At 46.9% G+C, this 24,385-nt stretch overlaps 1 protein-coding gene across 1 annotated transcript in view; it reads left to right on the plus strand.

Annotated features, from left to right (window-relative positions):
* Positions 1-24,385, plus strand: part of LOC135057086 (uncharacterized) — a 220,000-nt gene that overhangs the window by 56,530 nt on the left and 139,085 nt on the right. Inside the window, 2 exon segments of the mRNA XM_063962985.1 lie at positions 1,120-1,521; positions 16,816-17,000. Coding sequence (XP_063819055.1) covers positions 1,120-1,521; positions 16,816-17,000 — 587 coding nt within the window.

The raw sequence follows: 24,385 nt of genomic DNA on the forward strand, positions 1-24,385 counted from the left end.
TTTACCACTGTCATCTACCTTACTAAATGATGTCATAGACAGAAGGGTATATAGCTTCTTGAAAAATGTATTTTCTCTTGTAGGAGCAGTGGTAAGACCTGCTATGGCTTCGGCCTGGGTAGCAAAAGCAATGGGCAAATGGATAGATGAACTAGAGAATAGCCTCTCTTCTCCTAATAGGGAGCAAGAGTATCATTTAAGCCATTTAAGACAATCTGCCCAATACTTGGAAGAAGCAGCAATTGATATGGGTACAGTTGCTTCTAAAGCTTCAGCCTTGACAGTAGCCTCTCGTAGAGCAGTTTGGCTACGTACCTGGAAAGCAGATGCGGAATCCAAGAAAGAATTGGAAGCATTGCCTTTCATTGGTAATATATTGTTTGGGAAACCATAATCTGATATCCTAGAATCAGAGGCTGAATCAAAGAAGGTCAGATTTCCGGCTACTTATAACCCTAAGATTAAGGGTTCAAAGTTTTGCTCATTTCGATGGCAAAGCGAAAGCTAAAGAGGAGTCTAAGCAGCCCCAGTCCAATAGATCGGCCAGGGGTAGGAGGCAATGGGCTAGTAGAAAGCCAGCTTCCAAGCCTGAACAGTAACCACCAGCCTGAAGAGACGGGCCTCCGCCTGGAGGATTCCAGGGTTGGGGGCCGACTCCTTCATTTTGCCCACATATGGCAACAGTAGACAACAGATGCTTGGGTGCAGAAGGTGGTATCTCAGGGGTATGGGTTCCCATTCAGGAGGCAGCCTCCTCAAAGATTTTTTTGCACCAGCCCATCTCGTATAGAGTCGAAGGCCAATGCCCTGCAAGAAGCAGTCCTAAAATTACTGCAGTCAGGTGTGATTGTCCCAGTACATACATCACAAAGGGGACAGGGGTTTTACTCCAATCTATTTCTGATCCAGAAGCCAAATGGGTCGTTCCGACCAATTCTCAATCTGAAAATGTTAAACAAATACATTTGGATCCCGAGGTTCCACATGGAGACATTACGCTCCATAATGTGGGCTATGGAACCGGGAGATAACATGGTATCTCTGGATGTACAAGATGCTTACCTACATGTGCCAATAGCGCTGTCTCATCAGTGTTACCTCAGGTTTGCCATCCTCCAGGAACATTTTCAGTTCCAAGCCTTGCCCTTTGGGCTAGCAACAGCACCCAGGGTGTTTACCAAGATTATGGTAGTTATGGCATTTTATCTCCGCAAGCAAGGGACAAGAATATTCACATATCTCGACGACCTGTTAATCCTAGCACATTTGCAGGAGTTACTTTTGAGCCATCTTCAACAGACAACAGTTTGTTTACAGAAACACGAGTGGCTCATAAATTGGGAAAAGTCGTCTCTGAATCCGTCACAGCGGATGGTTCATTTGGGGGCCATATTGGATTCGGACCTACAGAGAGTTTTCTTACCAGAGAAAAAGATGGTCAAGGTGCAGGTCATGACTCAGGAAACGTTGCACGACCAGACAATGTCAGTCCATGCAACAGTGCGACTGTTGGGTCTGATGGTATCAACCTTCGACATGGTGGAATATGCACAAATCACACTCCAGACCACTACAGCACCTTATTCTGACCAAATGGAACGGAAATCATCAGACGATAAAAAGCAGATGATAAAGTTTCCAGAAAACGTAAAAAGGTCTCTAGCGTGGTGGCTACAGACAGACCATTTAAACAAGGGGAGACCCTTTTGGATAACAGAATGGCAAGTCCTGACAATAGATGCCAGCCTGCAAGGCATGGGCGCGGTACTCGGAAGCCCTTGGTTCCAGGGAAAATGGACCGTAAGGAAAAGTGGCCTGCCAATAAATCTGTTGGAAATAAGGGCCATTTATATGGCTCTAGTTCAGGCAAAGGACAGTCTGCAAGGAAGACCGGTCCAAATTCGCTCAGACAATGCGACAGCAGTAGCGTACCTCAGTCATCAAGGAGGAACTCACAGTAAAAGACTGATGGAGGATGTAGCTCCCATTCTAAGATGGGCAGAACTCCATCTCCCAGCATTGTCAGCAGTGTTTGTCCTAGGTGTACTGAACTGGGAAGTGGATTTTCTCAGTCAACACACCATTCAGGAAACCGAATGGGCATTACACCCACAAGTGTTTCAGACAATAGTGAACAGATGGGGTCTACCAGAGATAGACCTCATGGCATCTCATCTAAACAACAAAGTTCCGAAGTACGGATCGAGAACAAAGGATCCCTGAGCGGTCCTTGCAGACGCACTGTCAGTAGAATGAAAGTTTCATCTGGCGTATCTGTTCCCTCTCAATATCTCTTTTACACAGAGTAGTGAGAAAAAATAAGAATTTACTCACCGGTAATTCTATTTCTCGTAGTCCGTAGTGGATGCTGGGAACTCCGTAAGGACCATGGGGAATAGACGGCTCCGCAGGAGACTGAGCACTCTAAGAAAGATTTAGTACTATCTGGTGTGCACTGGCTCCTCCCCCTATGACCCTCCTCCAAGCCTCAGTTAGGACACTGTGCCCGGACGAGCGTACACAATAAGGAAGGATTTTTGAATCCCGGGTAAGACTCATATCAGCCACACTAATCGCACCATATAACTCATGATAGGAACCCCGGTTAACAGTATGATAACAACGGAGCCTCTGAACAGATGGCTCGCAATAACAACCTGATTTGTGTAACAATAACTATATACATGTATTGCAGAGAGTCCGCACTTGGGATGGGCGCCCAGCATCCACTACGGACTACGAGAAATAGAATTACCGGTGAGTAAATTCTTATTTTCTCTGACGTCCTAGTGGATGCTGGGAACTCCGTAAGGACCATGGGGATTATACCAAAGCTCCCAAACGGGCGGGAGAGTGCGGATGACTCTGCAGCACCGAATGAGAGAACTCCAGGTCCTCCTCAGCCAGGGTATCAAATATGTAGAATTTTGCAAATGTGTTTGCCCCTGACCAAGTAGCCGCTCAGCAAAGTTGTAAAGCCGAGACCCCTCGGGCAGCCGCCCAAGATGAGCCCACCTTCCTTGTGGAATGGGCTTTTACTGATTTAGGCTGCGGTAAACCCACCGCAGAATGCGCCAGCTGAATAGCGCTACAAATCCAGCGCGCGATAGTCTGCTTAGAAGCAGGAGCACCCAGCTTGTTGGGTGCATACAGGATAAATAGCGAGTCAGTTTTCCTGACTCCAGCCGTCCTGGAAACATAAATTTTCAGGGCCCTGACTACGTCCAGTAACTTGGAATCCTCCAAGTTCCTAGTAGCCGCAGGCACCACAATAGGTTGGTTCAAGCGAAAAGCTGATACCACCTTCGGGAGAAACAGAGGACGAGTCCTCAACTCTGCCCTATCCATATGGAAAATCAGATAAGGACTTTACAAGACAAAGCCGCTAATTCTGATACACGCCTGGCCGAAGCCAGGGCCAACAGCATGACCACTTTCCACGTGAGATATTTCAAATCCACAGTCTTAAGTGGCTCAAACCAATGTGATTTCAGGAACCCCAAAACCACATTGAGATCACAAGGTGCCATTGGGGGCACAAAAGGAGGCTGTATATGCAGATCTCCTTTGACAAAAGTCTGAACTTCAGGCAATGAAGCCAGTTCTTTCTGGAAGAAAATCGACAGAGACGAAATCTGGACCTTAATGGACCCCAATTTGAGGCCCAACATCACCCCTGCTTGCAGGAAATGCAGAAATCGACCCAGATGAAATTCCTCCGTTGGGGCCTTCCTGGCGTCACACCAAGCAACATATTTCCGCCAAATGCGGTGATAATGTTTTGCTGTGACATCCTTCCTGGCTTTGATCAGGGTAGGGATGACTTCCTCCGGAATGGCTTTTCCTTCAGGATCCGGTGTTCAACCGCCATGCCGTCAAACGCAGCCGCGGTAAGTCTTGGAACAGGCAGGGCCCCTGCAGCAGCAGGTCCCGCCTTAGCGGTAGAGGCCATGGGTCCTCTGACAGCTACGAGTATAGTGTTTACTTCTCGCTTTGTATCATTCTCAGTGCCTTGGGAATGAGAGGCAGAGGAGGAAACACATAAACCGACTGGTATACCCACGGTGTCACTAGAGCGTCCACCGCGATCGCCTGAGGGTCCCTTGACCTGGCGCAATATCGTTTTAGCTTTTTGTTGAGGCGAGACGCCATCATGTCCACCTGTGGTCTTTCCCACCGGTTTACCAGCATTTGGAAGACTTCTGGAAGAAGTCCCCATTCTCCCGGGTGGAGGTAGTGCCTGCTGAGGAAGTCTGCTTCCCAGTTGTCCACTCCCGGAATGAACACTGCTGTCAGTGCTAACACATGATTCTCTGCCCATCGGAGAATCCTTGTGGCTTCTGCCATCGCCTTCCTGCTTCTTGTGCCGCCCTGTCTGTTTACATGGGCGACCGCCGTGATGTTGTCTGATTGGATCAGTACTGGCTGGTTCTGAAGCAGGGGCCTTGCCTGGCTTAGGGCATTGTAAATGGCCCTTAGCTCTAGGATATTTATGTGAAGAGAAATCTCCTGATTTGACCACAGTCCTTGGAAATTTCTTCCCTTTGTGACTGCACCCCAGCCCCGAAGGCTGGCATCCGTGGTCACCAGGACCCAGTCCTGTATTCCGAATCTGCGGCCCTCTAGTAGATGAGCCCTCTGCAGCCACCACAAAAGTGATACCCCGGTTCTTGTCGACAGGGTTATCCGCTGTTGCATCTGGAGATGGGACCCGGACCATTTGTCTAACAGGTCCCACTGGAACGTCCTTGCGTGGAACCTTCAGAATGGAATTGCTTTGTACGAAGCTACCATTTTTCCCAGGGCTCGTGTGCATTGATGTACCGACACCTGTCCTGGTTTTAGGATGTCTCTGACTAGAGATGACAACTCCTCTGCTTTTTCCACTGGAAGAAACACTCTTTTCTGGTCTGTGTCCAGAATCATTCCCAGGAACAGAAGACGTGTCATCGGGACCAGCTGTGACTTTGGAATATTGAGAATCCAGCCGTGCTGTTGTAGCACTTCCTGAGAAAGTGCTACCCCCACTACCAACTGTTCTTTGGACCTCGCCTTTATCAGGAGATCGTCCAAGTACGGGATAATTAAAACTCCCTTCTTGAGAAGGAGTATCAACATTTCGGCCATTACCTTGGTAAAGACCCTCGGTGCCGTGGATAACCCAACGGCAGCGTCTGGAACTGATAGTGACAGTCCTGTACCACAAATCTGAGGTACTCCTGGTGCGGAGGGTAAATGGGGACATGCAGGTACGCATCCTTGATGTCCAGGGAGACCCTGTAATCCCCCTCGTCCAGGCTCGCAATAACCGCCCTGAGCGATTCCATCTTGAACTTGAACCTTTTGATATAAGTGTTCAAGGCCTTTAAATTTAAGATGGGTCTCACCAAACCGTCCGGTTTCGGTACCACAAACATTGTGGAATAATAACCCTGTCCTTGTTGAAGGAGAGGTACTTTGACAATCACTTGCTGTGAATATAGTTTTTGAATAGCCACTAACACTGCCTCCCTGGCAGAGGGAGTTGCCGGTAGGGCAGATTTTAGGAAACGGTGGGGGGGGGGGGGGGGGAGATGTCTCGAATTCCAGCCTGAACCCCTAAGATACTACTTGAAGGACTCAGGGATCCACCTGTGAGAAAGCCCACTGAGCGCTGAAATTCCTGAGATGGGCCCCCACCGTTCCCGGGTCCGCCTGAGCAGCCCCAGCGTCATGCTGTGGACTTACCGGACGCAGGAGAGGACTTCTGCTCCTGGGAACTGGCTGTATGCTGCAGCTTTTTCCCTCTACCTTTGCCACTCGCCAGAAAGGATGAGCCTCTAGCCCTCTTATTTTTCTGGGGCCGAAAGGACTGTACCAGATAATACGGTGCTTTCTTTTGCTGTGGGGTAGCCTGTGGCAGTAGCTGTGGAAACGAGGTCTGACAGACCATCCCCAAAAAGTTCCACCCCTTTATAGGGTAAAAATTCCATGTGCCGCTTGGAGTCGGCATCACCTGACCATTGCCAAGTCCATAACCCCCTTCTGGCGGCAATGGACATAGCGCTTAATTTTGATGCCAGCCGGCAAATATCCCTCTGTGCATCACGCATGTATAAGACGGCGTCTTTTATATGCTCTATCGTCAGCAAAATATTGTCTGACAGGGAATCTGACCACGCAGCTGCAGCACTACACATCCAAGCCGATGCAATAGCGGGTCTCAATATAATGCCGGTGTGTGTGTATATAGCTTTTAGGGTATTTTCCTGCTTTCTATCAGCAGGTTCTTTTAGGTCGGCCGCATCCGGAGACTGTAGTGCCACCTTTTTTGATAAGCGTGTCAGCGCTTTATCTACCCTAGGGGGTGTTTCCCAACGTGACCTATCCTCTGGCGGGAAAGGGTACGCTGTAACCATTTAGAAATTATTAATTTCTTATCTGGGGAAGTCCACGCTTCCTCACACACCTCATTTAATTCCTCAGATGCAGGAAAAACTACTGGTAGTTTTTTCTCACCAAACATAATACCCTTTTTTGTGGTACCTGGGGTATTGTCAGAAATGTGTAATACATTTTTCATTGCCTCAATCATGTAACGGGTGGACCTATTGGAGAGTACACTAGTCTCATCGTCCGTGTCGACATCAGTATCTGTCATCTGAGGTAGCGGGCGTTTTACAGCCTCTGATGACATTTGAGACGCTTGGACAGGCACAAGCTGAGTAGCCGGCTGTCCTATGTCGTCAACCTTTTATGTAAGGAGCTGACACTGTCACGTAATTCCTTCCATAAGTCCATCCACACAGGTGTCGACCCCGCAGGGGGTGACATCACATTTACAGGCATTTGCTCCGCCTCCACATCATTATCCTCCTCATACATGTCGACACAGCCATACCGACACACAGCACACACACAGGGAATGCTCTGACAGAGGACAGGACCCCACAAAGCCCTTTGGGGAGACAGAGGGAGAGTATGCCAGCACACACCAGGGCGCTATATATCACAGAGATATCACCTATAAAGAGTGTTTTCCCTTATAGCTGCCTATATATATTGTATACTGCGCCTAAATTGTGCCCCCCCTCTCTTTTTAACCCTTTCTGTAGTGTATTGACTGCAGGGGAGAGCCAGGGAGCGATCCTTCCAGCGGACCTGTGAGGGAAAATGGCGCCAGTGTGCTGAGGGAGACAGCTCCGCCCCTTTTTCGCGGACTTTTCTCCCGCATTTTTATGTATTCTGGCAGGGGTTAATTTACACCTATATAGCCCCTGGGGCTATATATGGTGTTATTTTGCCAGCCAAGGTGTATATTATTGCTGCTCAGGGCGCCCCCCCCCCAGCGCCCTGCACCCATCAGTGACCGCAGTGTGTGGTGTGCATGAGGAGCAATGGCGCACAGCTGCAGTGCTGTGCGCTACCTTGGAGAAGACAGAAGTCTTCAGCCGCCGATTTTCCGGACCTTCTAGCTTCTGGCTCTGTAAGGGGGACGGCGGCGCGGCTCCGGGAACGGACGACGAGGTCGGGTCCTGTGTTCGATCCCTCTGGAGCTAATGGTGTCCAGTAGCCTAAGAAGCCCAAGTTACCACCAGTTAGGTAGGTTCGCTTCTTCTCCCCTTAGTCCCTCGCTGCAGTGAGCCTGTTGCCAGCAGGTCTCACTGTAAAATAAAAAAAAACCCTAAACTATACTTTCTTTCTAGGAGCTCAGGAGAGCCCCTAGTGTGCAACCAGCTCGGCCGGGCACAGAAATCTAACTGAGGCTTGGAGGAGGGTCATAGGGGGAGGAGCCAGTGCACACCAGGTAGTCCTAAATCTTTCTTAGAGTGCCCAGTCTCCTGCGGAGCCGTCTATTCCCCATGGTCCTTACGGAGTTCCCAGCATCCACTAAGACGTCAGAGAAATAAAGCAAGCAAAGGGAGCAATAGTTCTAATAGCTCCAGCTTGGCCAAGAAGGCATTGGTACACAGATCTACTGAGAATGTCCGTGGAAGCACCGATACTGCTCCCTCAATGTTCAGATCTGCTAATGCAGGGTCCTTGTTGGCACAGCCATCTGGATCATCTGTCTTTGACGGCGTGGCTGTTGAAACCTCTATCTTAAAGGCTAGAGGATTTTCAAAACAAGTAATCCAAACTACGCTTAGAGCAAGAAAGCCTTCAGCTCGTGTGTATCATAGAATATGGCAAGCCTATATTCATTGGTGTACTGAAAAAAGTTTAAATCCAGGATTTTGGATTTCCTTCAAGCAGGATTGGATAAAGGTTTGAAATTTGCTTTCTTGACAGTTCAAGTATCAGCGTTAATTGTATGGTTTTAGCGAAAGATTGCTGATTCACAGGATGTACGTACTTTCTTTCAGGGAGTTGTACATATTCAACCTCCATTTCCTCCTGCAGCTCCCTGGGATTTGAATTTAGTTCTTAAATTCCTCCAGGGTCCTCCGTTTGAACCACTTAAGAGAGCAGATTTTAAATGGTTAACGGCTAAAGTGCTTTTTTTACTGGCAATGGCGTCAGCCAGAAGAGTGTCAGATTTAGGAGCGTTATCGTGTAAGTCTCCTTTCCTAAGTTTTTTTTCCAGACAGAGCAGTTCTCAGAACTAGGGAGGTCATTCCGAGTTGTTCGCTCGCAAGGCGATTTTAGCAGAGTTGCTCACGCTAAGCCGCCGCCTACTGGGAGTGTATCTTAGCATCTTAAAATTGCGAACGATGTATTCGCAATATTGCGATTAGCACACTTCTTAGCAGTTTCAGAGTAGCTTCAGACTTACTCGGCATCTGTGATCAGTTCAGTGCTAGTCGTTCCTGGTTTGACATCACAAACACACCCAGCGTTCGCCCAGACACTCCCCCGTTTCTCCGGCCACTCCTGCGTTTTTTCCGGAAACGTTAGCGTTTTTTCCCACACGCCCATAAAACGGCCTGTTTCCGCCCAGAAACACCCATTTCCTGTCAATCACACTACGATCGCCTGAGCGATGAAAAAGCCGTGAGTAAAATTCCAAACTTCATAGCAAAATTACTTGGCGCAGTCGCAGTGCGGACATTGCGCATGCGCACTAAGCGGAAAATCGCTGCGATGCGATGAAATTTACCAAGCGAACAACTCGGAATGAGGGCCCAGATCTGGTTATCTTCCAAAGGTGGTGTCAAAGTTTCACCTTATTGAAGAGATTGTAGTCCCAGCTTTTCAGGTGTCGGGACTTTCTGCGGGAGAAGCGTCGCTGGATGTAGTCCGAGCATTAAGAAACTACATAGATCGTACTAGTGCCATCAGGAAAACAGATTCTCTCTTCATCCTCTACGGATTTCATAGAAGAGGATCTCCCTACTCCGGCTAATGTCTCTGCTCACTCTACACGTAAGATAGGTCCTTCATGGGCAGCACAACAGGACAGATTTGTAAGGCAGCCACATGGTCTTCCATAAACACATTCATTAGACATTATGCCTTGGATACTTTTGCCTCTCATGACGCAGACTTCGGGCGAAAGGTCCTCCTGTGTAATCAGGAGCGTCCCCACCAATAAAACTGGTTTTGGGAATCCCAATGTTATCCTGTGGATAATCCTGTGAACCCAGCCAGAGAAATAGACGTGATAACATGATTTCTCTTATGTCCACAGGTATCCACAGGGGTACCACCCTGACGCACCTGATTTGAGGATCTTTACAATCACTAAACCTCTTCCCTCTTGTATAGAAGGGTGTGTATGTGTGTTCTTATCACCTAAATAGGTTTCTACCTGATGCTCCTGCCTAATCGCTGTGTAAAGAACTGATTTGACTGAGTCAGTGGGCAGGATTATATGGTGAAGCCCCGATGCATCCTGGGAGGCCAGAAAGCTTGTGACCGTGTTGGTGCCATTTCCGCTGTCGCTCCGGCATATCCCAATGTTATCCTGTGGATACCTGTGGACATAAGAGAAATCACGTTATCAACAGTAAGTTCTTACCATAACGTCTATGTCTGGTCTAATGAGACAAAGAGTGAACTCTTGTGTGAATGCCAGGCATCGTGTTTGGAGGAAACCAGGCACCGCTCATCAACAGGCCAATACCATCCCTACAGTGAAGCATGGTGGTGGCAGTATCACTCTGTGGGGACGTTTTTTATTTAACTTTATGATTTTTTCTATGATAGGGGATATAGTCACATGCAATAGACACTCACCTTAGTTGCTTTGGGTTTATTGTTATATGTTCGTCTTTTTCTTTATAATATAAAAAAATCTTAAGAAATGTATTATTTTCTTTTTTCCCCATTTATATTATCTTGGTAAGAAATAAAAGTTAAGTTTTAACTTCAAATATCATATCTTTATTCATTAAATTCTATTATTTTTTCATTAAAAGAGTGCTCCAAAAAGGAATTTCCTATGGGGTTAGTCCCCAAAAGTAGTGTTTTTGGGATGTTTTTCAGCGTCAGGACTGGGTGGTGGCGGGTCGCACACCGGCGCGCGGCCGTTACTAGTCAACGGGGCCGGCACTTCACTTCCGCCGCTGACTCCCTGTCCCCGGCCGGTTGCATAGCAACTGGAGACGCCGGGCGGCCGCCCTGCACTGCAGTCCCGGCTGTTACAAAGCAGCCGGGACGCCATGCTCAGCGCGCCACATAACAACTGGGCAGTTAGGGTCTGGGGGCTGGTCTTGCTGTCCCTCCTGTGATTTGCCAGCAGGGCCTTTTTATGGTAGCCAGCACATTGCAGGCTCGCCGGTGATAGCTTCCTGTGGAGCTTGTATCCTGCTTCTGGAGTGTTCCTGCTTTCAGCCAGTTCGTTACTGCATCCTGTGTACCGGTTTCCGGAGCCTTGTCCTGGTAATCTCTTCCACCCTTCCAGTATAGTGACTCTGAATCTTCAGCCTTGTGGTCCTGTTGTTTCTTCGTGCACCTTCTCTGGTGTCATGAGTAGTGGCTGTGCCGCACCATATGGCTGAAACCATACAATTCTAATCTTCTTGCCATTTGTGTTTTCTGCGGAGGTTCCGCCACTGTTGTCCTTGCCGAACTACGATGGATTCGTATTTGGCATTTGGGCAGCGTTACGTTGGTTACGGGTTTCTCTTGGCGGCCGCATGAATTAGTTGATTCTTTTCTGCAGTTTCCCCTTTCGCTTTTGTGTCTGTCTTAGTTTTCCCCTCGTACTCTCTCTGTCTCGGTTAACGCCTTGTCACCTACTAAGACCGGGGGGCATCGGAGTTCGGCAGACCTAATCCGCCCGTTCAAACGTGTCTGCCACCGGCCCAAGAAACCATAGTCTCGCAGGCATTAATCGACCACTAGGGAAGGACAGTCAGGGTTTCCGCTAGGGGTTACTGCATATCTCAGTTTTAACTGCAGCATCACATTTATGTATTCGGAGCTCATCCATTGGCACCTGGTCTCTCGGGCTCCGAGTACATAGATCATAACACTGGGAGACTAGTCAGGATAGAGGGATAGATGAATGCAGCAATATACAGAGACATCCTGGATGAAAACCTGCTACAGAGTGCCCTTGACCTCAGACTGGGGTGACTGTTCATCTTTCAGCTGGACAGCGACCTTAAGCACATAGCCAAGATATTAAGAGTGGATCAGGACAAATCTATGAATGTCATCGAGTGTCCCAGCCAGAGCACAAACTTGAATACGATTGAACATTTCTGTAGAGATCTGAAAATGACTGTGCACTGATGCTTCCCATCCAACCTGATGGAGCTTGAGAGGTGCTGCAAAGAGGAATGGGCGAAACTGCCCAAAGATAGGTGTCTCAAACTTGTGACGGCATATTCAAAAAGACTTGAGGTGGGGGGTATAGCCTGACAGGCAAGCAATAAGACGTGTCTGCCCTGAGCTCCCCGACCTCTCCTATACCTGGGTGGATACCGGGGATCAAGACTGAAGAGCCGGAGGGTCCCCACTGGGCCCTTGCAGGTGTTAGGGTCTCCTGCCCTGTGCTGCCACGTCGTCATGGCAACCGGGAGACTAGTGCTAGCGGAGTAACCTGAGCGCAGCTGATACTCCGGTTCGGGTCTTTTGCTGTGCAGTGGTTCCAGGCAGGGGATCCGGTGCTGGTTTTTGTGCTCACAGTCTGTGAGGTCTAAGGGGGGCGTGAACAGCACCTGCTTTATAAGGACTCTTCTCAGGTTAAGCAGATGCTGCTGAATCTTTGTTGGTTAGTCAGTTCCTGAAAGTTAGCCAGTACTGTGTAGCTTTGTATTTGTTGTTGCTTACTGCAAATAGGCCTGGGGATTTGGTACTACACTCTGCCAATCCAGACCTAGGAGTAAGACTGGAGTCAGTCGTTTAGCCTGCTGAGGTTCTTTTGCTATTCTGTGAACCCAGCAGGTTTGTGGCTGTACTTTCAGATCTGCCTGCTTAATCCTCTCTCACTGTGCAGGGCGTCCATGTGTCAGTTTAGTGGCAGTAAGCTGAACCTGGGCCCTGCAAGTGAGAATTATGATTGTGGAGACTCTCCTTGTGTCTATTATTCCATCTCTGACCAAGGAGTTTACTGCCACACCCGTTGGTAACCCTTTAGGGTTTTGCTGTTGCCCTTAGCAACAGCATTTCGGGTTCTCTACGTATTAAAACACAACATCTTGCTTTTTCCATCTGAGCATTTCTAATACTAGGGAGACACCCAGTTTCTTAGCCTCTGGGCTTCTCTGTTCACTCTGTGTTGGTTTTGTTACCCTATCACCTTCTGTGTACGTAATGTCATATTTCCCAGTCTGTCTGTGAGTTCATTTGTTTTGCATCCCTCTCTGTTCAGACACCAGTACATTCCTGCAGGCACTGGTGTGCCTAACAGTTCAAACACCAGTACATTCCTGCAGGCACTGGTGTACATAACAGCAGGTTGTGGCCTCCCCACTCCTGAAGCCGGGGACTGTATTGCTGTGGAGATCCGTGAAGCCATTCCGAGGTGGCCGGAGTCCCTGGACTGGTCCCCAGCATGTGGTCCCAGCTGACGTAAATCATCCGGCGCACATCCCAGCCACTGGTTGGTTGGTGAGTGTGAGGCTGTGAGCTGACGCGGCACCTCCCGCTGATGACCAGAAGTCCCGGTCTCTTAACTGCCAGCCACGGCTCCCTGCTCTCTGCCGCATACTGAGCGGCTTCTCTGTCTCCCAGGCTGGTGCTGTAGTGGCCTCTCCCTGCTGGCAAACCTGGCCCCCTCCTTCAAGTCTGCAATGGATACTGCAGTGTGTGCCCTGGCTGTAGGGGGGCTGTATTGGTAGCACTCCCTTCCCCTGATATTCTTTAGTGGCTACCGGGGCATTGTTTGGGGGAGTAGGTGTGTCTCTGGGAAGCTGCCGCTTTGCTGCTTTTCCGGAGCCCTTTGCGAGTGAATTCCCGCACTGCTAAGTGTTCATAACTACATCATAAGCCCTGCATCATTAGCCCTGCGGCTGCCCCACGTGCACTGATCTAAGCCCACCTGCCTGACCATGACCCTCCGATTCATCCGCACGTAATGGGGCCCAGTGTGCAATGTGAGGCTTCAGGATCTCAGACCACAAGGCATGTGCATTCCCTGATGACTACTCCCGTGGCACTACTTCTACTATCCCCCCCCCCCCCCCCGTGTTCATTCTAGGCAGTTGCTTAGCTGATGGGGAAAACCAAGAGAGGTAAGCAGACTCCTGCAGCTAGTGGATTTTGCAATCTAACTTAGATTGCTGCCTGCAAATAGAGTCCAATTTAGAGGATCCCCCTCTATCCCCTTCCCCTCTCCTGCAGACGTGGAGTCCATGGCTTCCTCTACATCACCGATCTTGGCTAGTAACCCACACGTCACTATGTCTGACTTCTAAGAAGGATCTCCCGACAAAACAGGATTTCCAGGACCTTGAACGCAAATTGCAGGAGATGGTCAAGTCTGAAATTTCGGCCCTTCAGGCTGACCTTTCCCAAATGGTACATCGGGTTACTGATGTTGAAGAACATCTCGGAGACCTAGACACCTCACATCGGGCCCTATACAACATTGTCCTTCTGCAAGCTCAGGACATCCAGCGACGGCAAGATGACCTTGATAATAGAGGCAGACAGAATAATTTACGGGTTCAATGAGTCCCAGAAGATATACAGGGTTCGGGCATCGTGGACGCTCTCACCTTGGTTTTCAATTAAGTCCTGTCAGCGGAACTGGACAATACTATACTTTTTCGATTGGGCCCATCGAGCCCTCGCCCGATTGGTCTCCCAACAGAAGCCCCTAGGTACATTATCTGTCGCCTTCATTACTACCACATTAAGGTAGAGAGCCTCATCAAAGTGAGGAAGCTTGACCACCTGGAATTTAATGGTTCAGTTATACATATCTTTCCTGACCTCTCCTGGCATACACTCCAACAACGTTGCCTCCTAAAACCTTTGACAGACGTTGTGAAGAACTAAGGCATACAATTTCGTTGGGTCTTCCCGATGAGCATTCAAGTCTCACATGAAGGTCGTCAAGCTATCCTCCAGTTCCCGGATGATTTGGATACCTTTTGCTTGGCCTTGAGTATTGTCAAACCTCCCCTTGCTGAATGGATTCAGCTGTTCCATCATCTAGACCCGTCCACTCTTCCTGCTCCACGTGCTTGTTGGACTCCGGTTGGCAACCGGAAACAAAATGCTCAGTCCTCTCCTCTAGCCCGAGTGATTTCAGGTACCTGAGGTTCACCTACCCAACACCTTGGTTATTGCATTTTTCCAGTTTTGGTAAGCCTTGTACTTCAGTTTCCACCACCTGATCCTGTAATTGGTTTATTGGCCCATCGTTGCTCTTATTTCCTGAAATTTATTCAGGTTTACAATTCTTCATATTCCCCCTCCTCCCGTTCACTCAAGCCATGGACAGAATATTGTAGGGCACGTATGCGCTGCTGATTTCAGGTTTCTCAATGCACATTATGCCTTGTCAGTGTTTTTTTCTCTTTTTACATTTTCCATGTTTTCATTATGGGGTGTTTGCTATCATTGTTCACACCAGTTTTTTACGGACTAGATGTACCCTTACTACTTTGTGATTGTTGTTTGTATCCTGGTTAGCCCACTTGCTACCGTACCCCATTTGGGTTGTCTGCCATCCTGCATTGGACTCTGGGCCATGGGGCCAGTCCCTGTGGCTCATTGACGGGTACATTGTCCTTTCTATTGGTTGTTAAATTTTTCATTTTAATATTTTTAGCAAATGTATGTTTCCACTTTGTTGCTTTTGTGTCTACCTCTTTCTCCCCTTCTTCATTTTGACCCCCTGTATTTCCCCTGTTCATCATCGTGGTCCAACGCTGGCTAGTTTGATCTTCCGATGGCTCAACTCCTATTGGTGAGTATTCAAATTTGTATTTCTTATTTCACTTTAACGCCCAGTTGTGGCGCTCCTCCATGTTTCCATGTCGCCATCGGACATTAAACTGTGCTCCTTTAATGTAAAAGGGCTCAACATTCCAGAGAAACGATCCACCCTGTTTTGTGAGCTCCGGATTGAACGCGTAGATGTTGCCTTCATTCAGGAGACATATTTTAAATTTCAGGCCTACCCAAAATTGGGCAACTATTTTTACTAGAGATGAGCGGATTCAGTTTTACTCGGTTCTCAAAACGGCATCTTATTGGCTCGAACGGATTCGTTTTACTCGGTTCTCAAAACGGCATCTTATTTGCTCACGGATGTTACGTGTTTTGGATAGCCAATCAGATGCCGTTCTGAGAACCGAGTAAATCCGAGTAAAACCGAATCCGCTCAGCTCTAATTTTTACCCCTCAGTATATTGCAGTGACAATCCCCAGAGTAAGTCTCTTGGGGTAGCGATCCTCTTGTCCCATCGCCTTCCTTTCTCAAATATGCCACATTTAGTGCTTGCTGAAGGCAGATTTCAGGTCCTTAAATGTCAAATATTCAACCAGTCCTATTCCTTTGCCAATATATATTCTCCAAACCAGGGTCAGAGACAATTTCTTACCAAAATGTTGCAATTAATAGAACCCCTCCAAGACTGCTTGCTTGGTCTTAGGTGGCGACTTTAACTGGTCTTTGGACCCCACTATTGACTGCTCTCCTTCTTCCTCACGCCAACTCTCTCGTGAACACAGGAAGATGAGGCGGCTCCTCCATGAACTCCAACTTGTGGAGGATTCACCACCCACTTGTGAAGGATTGCACTTTCTTCTCCTCCCCTCACACTATGTACCCTAGACTGGATTACTTTCTTGTAGATCACAGGTTTTTGCAATGTTTCCCATCAAGTAAAATTGGACAGATAACTTGGTCGGACCATGCGCCAGTATATACTTCGAGTAGATGGGGACAGGTTAACTGAACACCTTGGACTTGGAGATTTAACTCTTCTTTGCTCAGTGATCCACGTCTTACAGCAGAGCTTAGTTCCGCCATTGCTGACTACATTGAACTTAATGATTCTCCTGATGTAGGTGCGCTGGCCATTTGGGAAGCACACAAATGTGTCATCAGTGGTAAATGTATACAGTTGGGCTCACAACTGAAAAGGGAAAGGATGGCTCAGAGACAGCTCCTTCTTTACCACATAACTTTGAAAACCCAACACCAGTCCTCCTTAGACCCCCAAGTATTACTCAACTTAACTGAGGTTAGACAGACACTAAATAGACTTCTTAGCGACACCACTAAGCAGGATTTAGGTAAATGCCGTCATAAATTCTACTTTGGAGGCAACAAACCGGGTGCCATGTTAGTACGGGCATTGTGGGCACAGAAACTCCAGTCTTATGTCCACTCAGTTCGAGGTCCTCATGGTGACCTGGTTTATGCCCTTTCCCAAATAGCGGACTCTTTTCAACATTATTACACCTCCCTCTACAACTTACGTTCAGGTCAGTCCCCCTCAGTAGCACATGACCTCACGATATTGCTCCAAAACTATCTACACAAGATCAATTTCCTGAGCCTTTCAGAGATGGACCTGGAGTCCATGGAAAGGCCATTCATGATTGAGGAGTTGGAAGTGGCTTTATCTGCAACCCCAATAGGCAAAAGTCCAGGCCAAGATGTTTTCCAAGTTAGTTATTATAAGGCGTTTAAATCATCCCTGTTGCCTCTTTCTGAAGGCCTGTAACTCAGTTTCTTGAGACAGCGGTTTCCCCAAGCAGTCATTGGAAGCCCATATTTCTGTAATACCAAACGAGGGCAAGGAGCCTGCTCAGTGCTCAAGTTATAAACCTATCACTTTATTGAACTGCGATGTGAAATTATGCGCTAAAATGCTTGAGAATCGACTAGGTCCTCTTCTTCCTGAGGTGACACATGGAGACCAGGTGGGCTTTGTACCGGGCAGAGAAGCGAAGGACAATACATTCAAAATCATAGATTTTATCCACTTTGCTCGGATTGTGTCTGCACCAGTGGTCCTCCTGTCCACTGACACGGAGAAGGCCTTTGACAGGGTTGACTGGCAATTTATGGAAGGTCTCCTTAACCGTTTGGGTCTGGGACCCACCTGTATCCAATGCATAGCTCTCTCATGGCTCAGGTCCGAATGAATGGTGCCCTCTCCAGCCTCTTTGAGATCAGAAATGGAACAAGGCAGGGTTGCTCCCTCTCCCCGCTTATATTCGTGCTCTGTATGGAGGCACTAGCCAGAGCAATTAGGGCTAACCAAAACATTCATGGCATACGGGTAGGTGACCATGAATATAAACTGGCACTATATGCAGACGATCAGTGGTCTCGCATATACCAATACCAATTCGCCAGCTCTCCCTCCATTCATGTCTTAGAAACCCAATACAAAATCCTGTCTAGATGGTATCGTTGCCCTGAACATATTCATCAGATGTTCCCCACGGTGTGCACCCTTTGTTGGAGATGCGGACAGTCGCTTGGTACCCCCATCCACATATGGTGGCATTGCAATATACTGACGGGCTTCAGGTTCAGAAGATCACTAGTCAAATATTGGGGTACCCGGTACCTGAGACTCCCGAATTCTGGCTTCTTAGCTTGATGGACAATATAAAAGTTCTCTGCTACGTCATCTGGTGAATGTGGCTAGGGCTACTATACCTTGTTACTGGAGGGCTACTCTGCAACCCCCCCATATCCCGTTGGTTTCAGAGAGTCAATTTTTAGATGGCCATGGAAGAACTTGCTATCACCCCCCAAATGTCCACCCTACCGATTTATTGCAACCTGGTCAGAATGGCTAGCCTTTAAAGAATCCTCTGCTTATAAAACCTGTGTGATACCAGCCCGTGCTATGGCGTCCTAAACCCACGATGGTGACTCCTTCCACTCTTTCTCCCATCGCCCTCTTTTCTATTCGCTACTCTTCTCCCCTACATCTCTTCTTTCACGTACACAAGTATTTGGTTAATACTGCTAGATTGTTATGGTCTACTGATGATTTCTATTGTGCGCAGACAATTTTTTGTATTGATGCAACTGTTTAAGCATGTCTGTATTGTTACCATTGTACTGCACACCCTTACGTGGTCACTACTCTATCATTTCCAGTTACTCTTTCTTTTGGAAAACAATAAAACTGAGATTGCGTAATTGCTGGCAAAGGTGCATCAACAAAGTATTAAGCAAAGGCTGTGAATACTTATGTACATGTGATTTCTTAGTTTTTTATTTTTAATAAATTTGCAAAAATCTCCAAAAAACTTTTTAAATGTTGTCATTATGGGGTATTATGTGTAGAATTTTGAGGGGAAAAAAATTATATATTCCAGTTTGAAATAAGGCTGTAACATAGCAAAATGTGGAAAAAGTGAAGCGCTGTGAATACTTTCCGGATGGCCTGTGAATACACATTTTTGCCCATTGCTAAATATAGAAATGGGTAATGTAGGGTGACTGAGGTGGAGAACGGACTTTCCAGGTCTTTCATTACAGACAGTTCTAGCTGCAAATCTTACATTAAATAAACAATTTCTATCTCCTATGCCGAGATGCATCATATTATATTGCAGAGATCTTACTTCACTCCTAGATTATAATGTCTTATTGGTGATGCACCTACTTCTAGCTGCTATAAATGTGACACCATACACAGATGTTGTACATTGCTTGTGGACCGGCCCACAAGTACAAGTATTATGGATGGAACGCCCAAATTATATTAACAATAATACTGATAACTGAATGTGTTGATGAAACGTGGACCTTCTGGGGTATTTACTACAAGACAATTTTCATGGAAATTAACCAAAGGTAACGGAACACGGAGTGTAAAATTGCCAGCCGGCACTAAGACTGTATTGTCTCACTGGATCTCTCCTGATCCTATCTCTGTAACCTTATACCCCAGAATGTATTCCTTGTTTCTTATGGACTGGACTGATGTATCCCTGCAAAAAGAAAAATGGGGGCAACATTCTTCTATATATGGCTTCCTTATGTTCACACTTTGTCTGCAGTTTTCAGAGAAGCACTGAGAAAATGTTTCCAGTCTACCTCATTGTATAACCTAGAGGTACTTACCTCTGGTGTAGCAGTGTAATGTATGTATGAGATATAGTCCATGCTTCTTTCCCTTGTCCTTATTACTATGTTTTATATGTAAGAACAAGACCAGTATTGTTACATCTTTTTGAATTGCCCAATGTTATGGTACTGGGGATACTGTAAATGTCTGTATCTTCCTTTCTTATACATAACTTTTCTTCTGTTATTGTCAAGATTGTTGCTATATTCTTGTTACTCAGATGTGTATCTTTTGTTTTTATTGTATGAACTTGTCAAAAAGAAAAGAACATAAAACTATTTGCTTTATTTACCGTTTCTTGCAATTTAAATAAAAAAAATGTTTTTCTTGGGGAGATTGTCTTTTCTGTTTAAGATAAATAAGCAACTAATGGAATTTTCTTGAGAAAAAAAACAAGGTATTGTCTGGACACTGCATAGATAATACATAACGTAGACATTTTTTGTCAGCACTTATCACCACCACTGCAAGTCAGTATATATCTAGTAAATGACAGAATGTTCATATTTGTTCAAAACATTTATAGCTTAGAGGCCATATCTGTTCCCGGTGGAACCAGGGTCTTAGACATCAAGGTGTTAATATTTGATCATGAGTCATCACACCAAAAACCCAATACAACAGTTTTATTAAACAAGGTTCAGTATATACTCAGGTTTGAAAATGGTTTTAGCATTCTGACATGATCCGATCCCAGAATATAATATTTCTCATATTGTATGTGTGGTAAAATGTTATTTTCTGTGTACTGCATGCCATTCCCCTCTGCTAGGTTGTAAATACTGTGGACATAATCCCAGGGGGCCTAGGAGGTTATCGCTCTCAGTGAATCTGACCAGGCCACTATGTCCTGAAGCCATAAATGTGTTTAGTAGGGACAATAAAATGGAAGAAGAAATTGATATTCGGCAACTGTGATTTCTCATCCTGTGCCAGTCATAAATGTTTGAGGGGTGGAAGACTGCATCATTCAGTCCCCATCTTCAAACAAACTGTGCAAGACAACATTAAGCTGGTTAAAAAAAAACCAAGGCTGGGGGGGAAGTGAGGGCTGCTGAGGGTATAGCTATACCTTTCACTGTAATATGTGTTCATTCTCATGGGGGGTAGCTGCGGCTAGAAGTGAACTGATAAACTCACCTGTGTCATTCCCACAGCCAGATCCTAAATTTGTGTGTAAGTTTAGGCTTCTGAATTATTATCTCTTTTTATTTTTGTTTGAGATTGTACCGTACACCTGTGAGGATTCTTAAAATATTCTTAATAATCTTTGTAACACTTTTTGTAACTAAAGCTCTAAAGTAATCTTGGAATTAAAATGACAACAAGTTCCTGATTCTGTGCTCCTTAAAACTGAAGGACTCGTGTGGCCCACGTCTACCTATTTTTTCTAAGTATTGTAGTGTGTGTGACAGGTAGAAGGGAAGGCTACCTTGCGTTTAGACGCTAGATCCCTCTTGCTGGTGGCAGCGAATGTGCTTGCATAAGCCTATGTGTCCAAAGTGACCCACACATCACAGGCGGCGCTTCTCAGACTGACGTATCTGGAGAAGCGACCGGCAGGTCTGTGACACATTCAAGCAATGAGCACATGCAAGGGAGCCCCATCGTCTCAGATGCGGCCTGTACAGTTTTGGAGTGAGCTGGACTGGATACCATGAAATCAATTGGTTCCTGTCATAGTTACAGAATTCTGTTTATCCGTATCTGGACACTTGGGTATAACTGACATAAAGATGAAACAAGATTTCAGATCGTTCTAGCTCGTAGAGTGAACACAGGTATGGACTATAGCTGACAAGCTCAGATGCCTGTGGCAAGCACAACCACACAGTGTCACTCTGGACTGAAATCAGTCCAAAGATACAAAACTGAAACCCCAGCCATGAGAGCCTGGAACTGGTCATACAGAACTCAACCCCGGCCCCTGATACTGAAGCTAAAGGCTGGGACCCACTACTGGGAACTGAGATGAACACAATTGGAGAAACTTAGAAGTGCATAGTACTGAACCTGAAGCACAAAAACTCAGAATTCTTAAGGAATCAGAGTCTAACATCTACAATCCAACTGGAACTGCTCTGATCCAAACCTGGAACTGGAATCAGGCCCAGGAAGAGCCCAGTGCAGAAAATCAGAAAAGTAGAAAAAACAAACCCCAGAACCAACCTATGGAAATAAGCAAGAGGGATGGAACAAAAGTCAAGTGTTTTTCCTACAGCCCTCTCTGAGACAGCACCCTGCATCTCATCCCATTTCTGGGAGAGAGTGGTGCCTTCTGCAGCCCCAGCTCCGCCAGTGTTGTTCCTACAGCCTCATCTGAGACAGAGAAGCTTGCATCACATCCCATTTCTGGAAGATATATGTTCCTTCTGCTGCCACAGCTCCTGCAGAGTGTTGTTCCTGCAGCCACCTCTATGAGACAGAGAAACCTGCATCACATTCCCTTGCTGGGAGAGAGCTGTGTCTTCTGCTGCCACAGCTCATCCATTGTTGTTCCTACAGCACCCAAAATCCAGAATCTCCCTCCTGTGGTGGTTACAAACTTCTCCCCTGGTGAAGGGTCGAAGGTTCGGAATACAGAATTGGATTCTGTTAACCACAGATGCAAGCCTCAGAGTTTGGGGAACAGTAACCCAGGGGATGCAGTTTCAAGGATGATGGTCAAGTCAGGAAGTTGTCCTTCCGATAAATATTCTGGAGATCAGGGCAATCTACAATGCCCTTCTGCAGGCCTCATCTCTTCTTCAGAATCAGGCCATTCAAGTTCAGTCGGACAATGTGACGGCAATGACGTACATAAACCAACAAGGCAGAGCGAAAAGTAGAGCCGCAATGTCAGAGGTGTCAAGGATTCTCCTCTGGGTGGAAAAGCATGCCGAGGCATTGTCGGCGATCTTCATTTAGGGAGTAGACAACTGGAAAACAGATTTCCTAAGCAGACACGACCTGCACCTGAGCAATGGGGCCTCCACCCAGAGGTGTTCCAGTGTCTGACGCATCGGTGGGGTTATCCACAAATCGACATGATGGCCTCTCGACTCAATAAGAAGCTCAAGTGGTATTGTTCCAGGTCGAGGGACCCACAGGCTGTAGTGGTCGATGCCCTGACAACTCCGTGGGTCTACCAACTGGTCTACTTATATCCTCCAATTCCTCTGATGCCAAGAGTTCTCAAAAGAATAAAAAGGGAAAGAGTTCAGGCAATCCCGATTGCTCCGTACTGGCCACGAAGGGCTTGGTATGTGGATCTTCTTGATATGCTACTCGAAGATCCATGGCCTCTGCCTCTTCAAGAGGATCTTCTGCAACAGGGCCCATTCATTTATCAAGACTTACCACGGCTACGTTTGATGGCATGGAAGTTGAAAGGCAGATTTTAGCCAGGAGAGGGATTCCTGACTATGATCTAAACTAGGAAGGGGGTGTGACGGATGCAGCCATGCCAGCGTCATGTATTTTTTGGCCAGCCTGTTCCTACATTCACTATGTAAGTCCAAGATGCAGGATATAACTGAGTGTGACCTTCTACGGCCCACTGCCTGCATGCTCACTGGAGTGGTGTATCCCCTACTATTGTGGACATTAGCAGGACAATATATGGCTAAATGCTGAACCTGTCATCTACTATATGTATTTAGGTAATGGTCCCTCTTTTTATATGGTTGTGCCTTTCATGGAATATCTTACTTGCCCTGATTTTCTCCCTACAAAATGCCTATGAAATGTATATGTGTGATTGTATTGTATTGCACTAGTGGGTGTGCTTGTTGTCAGGTGTGTGCCCAGCCAGGTAAGCTGTCTAGGACATCTGGCTGTGATGTACAGGAAGTGCAGGGCTGACCCCCCTCTGTCGCCGCCCCCACCTTCACAGGAAACCTCAGTCAGCTGAAGGGCTTGTGACATCACAAATGACTACAAGGGGTTAATCATGACTGATTTTATTATACTAATGTGAACTACCCCCCTTATCAGCATTATTAGCTGGCTTTGTTCTACAAGGGCCCTTTCTAGACTCCCAGGCACCAGCCCTGCAGGGAGCCAAGCTGCTCAAGGGACGTTTTACATTTCTTGGATTCAAGAGCCAGACAATTCCTGCACCGAACTCAGTGGACATGCATGTACATTCTGGGATTCAAGAGCCAACCAATCCCAGAGAGAGAATTGTCTCCTATCTCCATCAGCATCAGAGGTTTTAAAAGGTCACGCGGAAGGGCTTTTGGAGTCAGTTGAGTGAAGCTCCTGCCTTGTGAGGAGTTTTGGAGCAAGGCTGTTGCCAGGAGTCGAGAGATCCTGTCAGCCCGCTTTTGTGGAGACCTGGCTCGGCGGAGAGGGTCCAGTATATGCAGCTAAGCGTTTGCGCCATCGGGATCTGCCCCAGGTGTGTGACTGGTATGCCGGCTGGAGCCGGGTAACTAGTCAGCATGCCCTACCTCTGCAGGGTAGAGGACCATCAGGCCAAAAGTGGCCAGGATCAGCAAGACAGACACCATCGCCCCTTCCAGGAACCAGTATCCGCCAGGGGTCGTCAAACGCAAGTATTCCCATTATTAATGCTACCTGTAAATAATGTATAAAGTGTAGTTACAGATTTTCTTTATAATTAGTGTGTATGAAAATAAAGGTGCATTTTGTACCTTGCTATGGTGTCCTTACTGTGTGATTCCTGACCCATACCAGGCATTGGGGTAACCGCACTGAGCTGTAAAGGACAACCTTTCTGAAGGCTGCTCCCATAGTAAGTGCACATAAACCCAGTGTCTCACAAGAGCCCCTACTTGATTTTCCATGATGACAGAGCTAAACTTAGGACTCGTCAGCAATTCCTTCCTAAGGTGATGTCGGCGTTCACATCAACCAGCCGATGGAGGTTCCGGTTGTTACAGACACCTCTACTGTTTCAAAGTCCTTGGATGTTGTATGGGCTTTGAAGGTATATGTGAAGCAAAGGGCTC

Source organism: Pseudophryne corroboree, chromosome 3, assembly GCF_028390025.1.
Source record: "Pseudophryne corroboree isolate aPseCor3 chromosome 3, aPseCor3.hap2, whole genome shotgun sequence".
Classification (NCBI taxonomy): Eukaryota; Metazoa; Chordata; class Amphibia; order Anura; family Myobatrachidae; genus Pseudophryne; species Pseudophryne corroboree.